Genomic DNA, 10,593 nt, shown 5'->3' on the forward strand with positions numbered 1-10,593 from the left:
CCAAGCCATGCATTATTCTGCCTCAGAAATATATCACCATTACTTCAGTGTTGCTGGGTCAAAATTCTGGAAATTTCTTTCCCTGAGACTCTCCCACAAAGGTAAAACTTGCAATAGTCCAAGAAGGCTGCTAACTACTACCATTTCCAAGGTAATTAGTGATTAGTAATAAATCTTGGCCTTGCAGCAACACCTATATCCCACGAATGGAGAAAAAAGCCTAAGGTGTACTAGAGAAAATTTACTGGAGTACTCAGGTCTTGTCAGATAGAGGTAGCCAACTGACTAGCACATGAATGTTTAAGGACTGGAAAATGTCCTTGATCAAATACAGACTTTTAACCCCCAATATTCATGTTCTGATCATATCCTGCAAACTGTTCTCTGTTGAAAAGCTTCTCATTACTAAATTTACATTATTCACTATAATGGCATTTCCAGATAACTTATGCAAAAGTCTGTTAACTTGATGTATATAAAAAAAGTTCAGCTAATTTCCCTTCTTATCCCTGATTTCCTGATTCTTAGGAAATAAATGTAATTTTCATTGCAACTGTGTTTTACTCAAAGGGACTCTGGGCCAGAGATTGCCTCACCCCCTAAAATTAGCAATGCAGTAATACACTATAGAAGGTCATTGACTTAGAAGACTTCCATGAAGTATCAAAGAGTCTGTGACAGGAAAGTTAGGTTCAACCTCTATATTAATGATAAACATGACAACCTTAAGAAATAAATGCCAGTACAGGCAAACCAAGTACAGCAGCAAAATATATGGAAGGATCACTAGATATGCTGAAATCCTGTCACCACCACCATTGTAGATTAGAGCGGTGCTGGAAAAGCACAGCAGTTCAGGCAGCATCCGAGGAGTAGGAAAATTGATGTTTCAGGCAAAAACCCTTCATCAGGAATAGAGGCAGGAAAATCAACATTTCGGGCAATGAAGGGCTTTTGCCCGAAACGTCGATTTTCCTGCCTCTATTCCTGATGAAGGGATTTTGTCCGAAATGTCAATTTTCCTGCTCCTCGGATGCTGCCTGAACTGCTGTGCTTTTCCAGCACCGCTCTAATCTAGAATCTGGTTTCCAGCATCTGCAGTCCTTGTTTTTACCACCATTATTGTAATGATACACTACATTTATTGTTATAAAAGATCTCTAATTTAAAACAATCAAGAAAATATGGAAGGTCCAAAAGAAACCAATTGTAATTCATCCAGTGATAGTGAGATAGTTATCTGTAAGCTGATTTACATGCAGTAGACTCTGTCCAGACAGGTTCACATGACCATATCATCAATTGATGATATCCTAAAAACCGAATTAGGAATAAGAGATATGAATCATTAAAGATTCATACTTCTTCAGCATTCAAGAGTATACAGGGTTCAGACTCAGTTAAAAGACCATAGACATGAAGCACACCAGGCTATTCTGCCAAGTGAGTCTGCTCTGCAACTCAGTGAGAGCGTGGATGATCTGCTAATTCTCAACTCCACTTTCCTACCTTTTTCTCATAGCCCTTGATTCTCTGACTGATTAAAAACATCTCTATCTCAGCCATGATTATACTTTAATGACCCAGCTTTTTTAGTTTAAAGACTCACCAATCAACTGCCTTCCCTGCAATTGAATTAAAATTAGAATCCGTATAGTGTGGAAACTGGCCCTTCGGCCCAACAAGTCCACACTGACCCTCTGAAAAGTAACCCAGACCCCTATATTTACCCTTGACTAATGCACCTAACACTATGGACAACTTAGCATAGCCAATTCATCTGACCTGCACATCTTTGGATTGTGGGAGGAAACTGGTGCACCCGAAGGAAACCCACGCAGACACGGGGAGAATGTGCAAACTCCACACAAGGGAACCTGGGTCCTTTGCACTGTGAGGCAGCAGTGCTAACCACTGAGCCTCCCTGCCACCCGCAGATTGAGTCATGTTGAAGTTTGGAATGGCTCTCTGGTGCTGATCTCACTAAAGTTAGGTGTTTTGATACTAGCCATTTATCCTCTCCCAACACTATCTTTAGTATATTACTGTATTGCTAATTTTAGGCTGTGAGGCAATCTCTGGCCCAGAGTCCCTTTGAGTAAACCACAGTTGCAAAGAAAAGTACTTTTTTTTCCTAAGAAAAAGAGAGATCGCTATTACAGTAAACTTTAATTAAAGCACCTCTATGACCCTCTGCACAGAATTGCCACTTTGAACCAATTCCCAGATATACTTAATGGACTGCTGTCTCACTCGCTTAGCAAAGGCTCCCTCACACTGACCCTGCTCTTTACAGTTGGTCAGTGACAACTTCTATAGTTCTGTGGATACAAAGGTTTAAAAGCAGTACTGTTTAAATTGAATTTTTTGAATTGCTTAGTTTTTCAATAATATTAGTTATCAAGTTTGGTTCAATGCTCCTACTCATGTTTTTGAGTCAGGTTCTGTAGATTCAAGTCTCATTACAGAGACCTAAGCATGTAACATACTCTCTACTTAGACCAGTACTGAGGGAGGGCTGCTCTGTCAAAGGTCTCATCCTTCAAAATGGACCATTAAGCTGAGTCCTATATGCCCTCTGAAGTAAATATTAAAGGTATAAAAGCACCGTCTGCAAAAGAAAGGGAGAATTCACTCAGTATTCTGGTCAGGTCGGTACTTATTGCTCAAGCAAAACTGAAATCAGATTGTCTTCATATCATTGTTATTTGTGGGAACTTTCTGCATGAAAACAAAAGTTCTTCATTGGCCATGAAAAGCAATCATACTGTTGGAATATTGCATGCAATTCTGGTCTCCTTCCTATCGGAAAGATGTTGTGAAACTTGAAAGGGTTCAGTGAAGATTTACAAGGATGTTGCCAGGGTTGAAGGATTTGAGCTGTAAGGAGAGGCTGAACAGGCTGGAGCTGTTTTCCCTGGAGTGTCGGAGGCTGAGGGGTGACCTTATAAAGGTTTATAAAATCATGAGGTGCTTGGATAGGATAAATAGACAATGTCTTTTCCCTGGGGTGGGAGTGTCCAGAACTAGAGGGCATAGTTTTAGGGTGAGAGGGGCAATATATAAAAGAGACCTAAGGGGCAACTTTTTTCACTCAGAGGGTGGTACGTGTATTGAATGAGCTGCCAGAGGAAGTGGTGGAGGCTAGTACAATTGCAACATTTAAAAGGATCTGGGTGGGTATATGGGTAGGTAGGGTTTGGAGGGATATGTGCCAGGTGTTGGCAGGTGGAACTAGATTGGGTTGGGATATCTGGTCTGCATGGACAAGTTGGACCGAAGGGTCTGTTTCCATGCTGTATGTCTCTATGACTCTATACATTCTTAAATTATGTTGGCATTAAAAAAAAATAATCCTTTCTTTGTATTCTGATTTCAAGTTTTGACTAGAACAATTGATGGAGCTATTATTTCAATTTGAATAGGAATCTGCTTTTTCAAAACAATCCACAGACTTTAGAATTTGCTTCTCAAAAGCCTAAAATGTATAGAATTTCAATACCCAGCAGAAGTGAGGAATTGGACAGTATTCAGGTACGGCTTGAAATAGCAAATTAGCTTAGAATAAATCAGATCATCAAAGTCACTGAGAATCTGCTAATCTATGTTTACTTCATTCCAATATAGTCAAAAAAGAAAAAATGATGCTATCCTGATCAGAATATTAAATGTCAGGGTGCTCTGGTACCCTGTGCTGAAGAAAGACCATAAACTGGCAAAATTCTGCAAGCTTAAGTGGCGAGTTATAAAGTTCAGGAATAAATGTTGATCTGTTAAATACAAAAAGGATCATACTAAAAATCAGTGATACCAATGACCCTGAAGTTAAATGTTTTTTTGAAAATTAATTGTGAATGTATGTTTCACCTCTGTAATGATTAATCTAAAAATAATACTTTCTTTAACATAAAAGCTAAAATCTAGGGCAAATGATATGGAGAAGCTGAATCACATCTGAAGCTTCAGTTTAAGCTATCATGTAGTTGCCATAAAATATGCTCAACATTTGAAATTAATCAGCATTAAAAGCTAGACAGTGGGATCCAACTTGGATGCTCTGGAAAGAAGCTTACAACTTAGCGATAAGGATTCTAATTAAACAAGCCTGGTAAATTGACATATATTTACAACACAAACAAAATGCATACTTGATAACATCAAGAATCAAACTTGCTGATACCTTATGAGCAGGATTTTTAGCAGTCTGTTCTACCTTCCTACTAACAATTTGTTCTTTTGTGGGATGCAGGTATCACTGGTCAAGCTGGCATTTGTTGCCCAGGCTGATTGCCTGTGAATTGAGTGGTTTTTCAGATCATTTCATTGAGTGGTTAAGAGTCAAGCACATTGTTGTCAGTGTGGAGTCACACTTAAGCCAGACCAGATAAAGATAAGATTTTTAAATAACACTTGTCAATGTATTGGTTTTGATGATGGTCTCATGATCACCATGACTGAAGACTAGCTTGAAATCCCAGGTTTTGTTAGTTGAATCACCTGCCATTGTGGAATTTGATCCCATATCTTTAAACCATCAGCCTGGGTCTCTGAAGTAATCTACCAGTAATATCACTACACCACCATCTCCTCCTTCACCCTTCTCTAGTCTTTTTCAAGATTTGAAAGTTGGGAGTATCTGAGCTCAAAAAAAATGTTTGCGTTATTATGAAAAATACGTGACTAAGATGACTGTAAACTTGAACAAAATCTTATAAATGAGAAACTATGAATTATACCCCTGTAGAATAGCTGTAAAGCGTTGATACTTGTAATGATGAGAAAGCTTAAATCTTATATGTTCTGTTTATCCCGACAGGCTTCTCCTCATACTGTTAATAATTTCTCTTATCTAATGATAATTTTTTAATAACTTTGTTTCAGTAATTTGTCCTCATGTTGATATCAGAAATTTGCTATCTTGCAGGTTTGTTACATCATGGTTTGTTTGACTGATTGTATTCTCAACTATGCATGCATTCTCCGAGTGTATCTGTCATTGAGCATGCTTTTGTTTCCTTTTCATAGCTTGAAAGCAGCAAGGAAGAGTGAAGAGTCAGTTTTTACTGAAACTATCAATCAGACAAGCACTAACAGTACTGATTACCAACTGGGAGATGACAGCAATCAAATGCCTGACCATGAGTGTTTGAGCTTGCTTGATTCCTTTGAGACAAAAATGAGCCGCTGTACACCTCCACCAGACTACAATTCACTAACTTTTTATACTTCACCACCAGTTTAAAGAATGGTCATTTCATCAATGTGGCTGCATAGAAAATCTGCTCATTCATGCCCACTGTAACACACCTTGAAGGAACCATTCTACTTATTCTGCTTATTGCCTTGATCAATATTAGAACATAATGTGCTACTCACTCACAGACATCAGATGTTAAACATACCCAAATGCTGATGTTCAGACAGCAATGGCCACTTTTCATGGTCAGTGGTGAAAGAACAGAACTTTTAAATTACCTCAAGGAAAGCTTGCCCTAAAGATGTAGCAATCTCTGCACCATGTGTTTTCCATTTCCTGAAGCCAGTTTAAATCTGACATCATATCAAGCAGACCTTTAGGCATCCAATGACAGAGATGGCATCACATGAGATAAATTTGCATCTATAATCCTTCACCATTGCCACATCTTGTAGAGATCAATGCAAATGATTACATTATATCCCATATTATATATATGTGGAATATTGGGGTATGGTAGCATGGTGGGTACATTCCTGGGCTAGTAATCCAGAGGCCTAAACTGATGTACGAAGATGGGGTCAAATCCTGGATTCTTAAGATCAAATAAAAAGCTAGTGTTAATATTGGTGACCATGTGACTACCAGATGTAAAAACAACTAACTACAAATCACTACAACTAATTACTGTAATTCAATTCACTCTGTGTGATATCAAGAAACAGCTGGAGACAGTGGATACTTTCAACGCTATGGGGCCTGACAACATTCCAGCAATAATAATGAAGAATGCTCCAGAACTTGTTGCCCCTCTAGCCAAGCTGTTCCAGTGCAGTTACAGTACTGGCATCTGCTCAGCAATGTGAAAAATGGCCCTAGGTATGTACTATACACCAAAAAAATGACAAAACAAAACATGCCAATTATCATCCCGCAGTCTACTGTCAATCATCAGTAAAATGATGGCTGATGTCAGTGCCCAGTGTGGATTCCACCAGGCCACTCAGCTCCTGACCTTATTGATTCAAACAAGGACAAAAGTGCTGAATTACAGAGATGGTGAGAGTTACCACCTTTAACATCAAGGCTGCATTTGGAGAGCAATCATCCTCTTCCCAGGACATCTCTGCAGGAGTTCCTCAGGTAATGTCCTAGACATCACCATTTCAGCCATTACATCAGTGACCTTCCCTCTGATGATTGTACAGTGTTCAGCACCGTTCACGACTCCTCAGAAACTGAAGCAGTCCATGTGTAAATTCAGCAAAACCCAGACAATATGAAGGGTCGGGCTGAAAAGTGACAAATATCATTGTCCTACAAGGTGCACTGCACTGATTCACAAAGGCTCCTTAGACATCATCTTCATAAACAACCATATCTATTTAGAAGGGCAAGAGCAGCAAATACATGGGAACCCCTACCTGCAAGTTCCCCTCCAAGCTACTCACTATGCTGCCTTGGAAATATATCACTGCTCATTCAGTGTCATTGGGTCAAAATCCTAGAACTCTTTCCCTAACGTCATTGTGGGTCCATACACAGGCATCGCCTATAGCAGTTCAAGAATGCAGCTTATCATCACCTTCTCAAGGGCAGCTAAGGATGGGCAATAAATACTGACTCAGCCAGTGATACTCACATCTCATGAATGATGAAATAAGAGTGCATATTATCACTTATAAAATCTGCTGCCCTTACCTAGTCTGCTTTATATGCGACTCCAGACCCCTAGAAATAAGCTGACTGTCTTCTGAAATAGCCCAATAAGTCATTCTGTTGCATGTGAGATAAGGACTCACCATCACCTTCTCAAACATAATTATTGATTGACAATATAGTACAGCCTCAATTAAAAATGTATAAGGTGAAATATCATTGATATATTTTTTGAAATGTGAAGACATTTTTATCATAACAAAATTTCCATAAACATGAAAATTAATTTCCAGTGTCATTTTTTTCAGAAGTGAACTTATTACATCATTAATGATCATTGTGACATTTCAATGTTTTTTATGATGAAGCTAATTGCAAAAAAGGCCACGGCCTCATAATTTCCATGACATTTATGTGATTGAAGTGACGTTGACATTCAGGGGGAACACAACAGTGTTTGAATCACTAAGCACAACTTCTAAACTTCTGCATTTAACTGGAGGTGTGCAGACTCCAGTAGCTGCTGTCAATTTCAGATGAGTAATGGCAACAATTACTTATACTTTTGCTGCCCTTGCAAACTCCAGGCTAATTTGGGGAAATATTGAGATTGTTAAATTGGGTACAACACAATGGAATTTTACTCTTTCCATGTTGTAGCGTGAACATGTCATGGCTATCTATTGTACAGCTTTTACAACTACAATCACAAATTGTTGGGGCTTCAGCTTTCCTAGCACTGTCAAAAAATCATATCCATAAAAGCACCAAAACCTCATACAAAACTCAATTTCCTGTTACTTAATATCTAGATTTTCTGTAGTAGGCACTTCTGAAATAATATGAGGCATCAGTGGTATGTCAAGGTTAGTTTGGATCTGAGTACCCTAACAATTATATTTCACCTGCCCTGTCTAATTTCAATATTGTATCATCTTCACTACTATTCCAGATGTATGATTAAATGTAAATGCAGGTTCATTTTAGTGCACACAATAGATATTAGTAAAGCTGCTGTCAATATAAAGCTAAATTACTGCTTCCATGAATTGTGACTGTTTCAAAAATCTGTTAGAGTGCTACCTACCAGATTTATTGCAGGACTATTGCTTATTTGATTAGATTAGATTCCCTACAGTGTGGAAACAGGCCCTTTGGCCCAACAAGCCCACACTGACCCTCCGAAGAGTAACCCACCCAGACCCATTTCCCTGGACACTATGGGCAATTTAGCATGGCCAATCCATCTGACCTGCACGTCTTTGGACTGTGGGAAGAAACTGGAGCACCTGGAGGAAACCCATGCAGACATGGGGAGAATGTGCAAACTCCACACAGACAGTCTGCCCGAGGTTGGAATCGAATCTGGGACCTTGGTGTTGTGAGGCAGCAGTGCTAACCATTGAGCCACCATGCCACCCAGGGCTTTACAGCATTTCAAGTCAGCAGCCTGAAATGCTAAATGAATTGAAAGAAAGAATTTGAACTTACCTTGTGTAATGCATTGCGCCAGAACATTCCAAAACATTTCACAGCCAATGATTTACCTTTAAAGTATGGTCATTGTTGTAATGTAGCCAAGTAGCTAAATGACCAGTTAATCTGGTATTTAGTTGTGGTGCTGCTTGAGGAAGAACAGTTGGCCAGAACACTAGATAAACTCTCCACATCTTGAAATAGACCAATTGGGTCATTTACATGCAGCTGAGGAGATCAGTGGCGCCTCTGTTTGATATTTCATCTGAAAAAAATGCCTGTGATGATTCATGCAGAACTCTGAGTACTGTTCTGAATCAGTCTGACTAAGGGTCCAAGACTTCAGGATGAATACACAGTCTCCAAATTCTAAGAGTGCTATCACTGAATCAAGTCTAACACTGTATGTCCTTTTTTTTTAACACAGAAACTTTCTTTTTACATGTTTTGCACCTTCTACCTGAAGTTTACATAGGTAATATAGTATCGAGATTTTAAAAACTTATACGCTATTCCTTATCACAATATTACACCTCACGAGTAGTCTAAAATCAGGAATGGGCAGTTTTATATTTTGATAAAAGCTATGTAAACTCTCCAATAAGAAGTTATGTCTTAAGATGTATGAATATGCAAACATTAAGCTTAGTGTTACATAATTCCCCATGTACAGCACTATTGTGCTAGAATATCATAGACAGGAAATTAATGTAAACTTATTAATTTGTATGCTGTCATTAACACTGAAGAACTTAAATCCATTGAATAGCAGATTTACTTGGTATGATTTAATATTTTATGTATTTCTTATTTGTAACAATGGAATTCTGTCTGCAATGCCTTGGATAGCATATTATTTAATTCTATTATCTTTTAAAACAAAATGAACTTCTTTTGGAATTAATATAAATTTGGATAACATCAATGCAAGTTGATAAAATATTTCAATTATGTTAGCTTCGTTAATCCATTTGTCGAAATTTGAGTGACATATATTATTTTTTTTGACTCTGATGTAGTGGTTTTTGTATAAATAAGTTAAAAATACACGATGACTCGCCCTACCCAGACCCATATCTAGTCCTGAAGAAGGGTTATACCCAAAACGTTGACTTCTCCACCTCCTGATGCTGCCTGGCTTGCTGTATTCTTCCAGCCTCCTGTTTGTCTACTTTGGATTCTGGCATCTAAAGTTTTTTTTTGTCTCTGATGAAATTACAGTCTGCCAACTATCGAATCATTAGTTCTGCGATTACACAGACAACTGTAGTAGAACTTGATGTTAAAAAAATTACAAGGTGACAGTGTCATTGTAACAAAACAAAGAACTGCAGATGCTGGGGATTGGAAACAAAAACAGAAATTGCTACAGAAACTCAGCAGTTCTGGCAGCACCTATGCAGGGAGAGCAGAGTTAATATTTCTCTTAACCACTGGACTTGAAGTGATAACTCTGCTCTTTTACCACAGATGCGACAAGACCTGCTGAGTTTCTCTAGCAATTTCTGTTTTATGCTATTGTACTAGCTTTACTTTACAAATAGAAATGTTAGTATTTTTCGGAATACTAAGATTTGCAAAGCCTTTCATAACTGTTGAATGATACCAGATGTTAGAAGTGGTGATATAGTCTAGTAAAAGGGCCACATCAGTATTACTGGACCTCAAAACCTTTAAGAATCAAATGTACTAAGAATTGGTAAAGCATTCAAAACAATGCTATTTGCTGAGTTTAGGTGCCAACTGAAAGTTAGGAAGAGAGAAATTTAAGATATTGTTAAATGCATTAAAACTGTTACATCCTTCCAGCAAATATGAAGATATATTTCCAAAGAAACTGCAATAAATTCTTTTATATAATATCAGAAGTATATTTGTAGTTTAATAAAATTTATTATTCACTGTCTTTTATTTTAATATGTAGTCTTGCTAAAAGTAGAATCTCAAAAGACTTCTCCAAAAATGTGCTTTGATGAGCTGGAAAATCTAACAAAGCAGCTAAAATAAATGAATAGTATAAAGAATTTCCACCTTATCCTGTATTCCGAATAACATTTTTGGTGGAGGATAAAGGAACATATAGAAATATTTAGTTACATTTTTAATAGAACCATTCTACATAACAAAGTCATAAAATATTTTCTTCATAATCCAAACTTTTAAGTGATCCTTCACAAACTTGTTACCACTGCAACTCCAGTTGAAAGCTTAAGAATTGCTATGACCCTGCAATGAGAATTAGGCTTGAAGGATAAATGAGG

General features: G+C 37.8%; 1 protein-coding gene across 2 annotated transcripts in view; it reads left to right on the forward strand.

Annotated features, from left to right (window-relative positions):
• The window catches only part of flt1 (fms related receptor tyrosine kinase 1), a 207,279-nt gene extending 197,112 nt beyond the window's left edge, over nucleotides 1-10,167 (forward strand). For both annotated transcript variants that reach the window (XM_072577287.1, XM_072577286.1), the window contains exon 30: nucleotides 5,026-10,167. In XM_072577287.1, coding sequence (XP_072433388.1) covers nucleotides 5,026-5,242 — 217 coding nt within the window. In that variant the 3' untranslated portion in view covers nucleotides 5,243-10,167. The remainder of the gene's footprint in view (nucleotides 1-5,025) is intronic.
• Nucleotides 10,168-10,593: the final 426 nt, after the last annotated feature.

This window comes from Chiloscyllium punctatum, chromosome 9 (genome assembly GCF_047496795.1).
Source record: "Chiloscyllium punctatum isolate Juve2018m chromosome 9, sChiPun1.3, whole genome shotgun sequence".
In the NCBI taxonomy this organism is placed as follows: domain Eukaryota; kingdom Metazoa; phylum Chordata; class Chondrichthyes; order Orectolobiformes; family Hemiscylliidae; genus Chiloscyllium; species Chiloscyllium punctatum.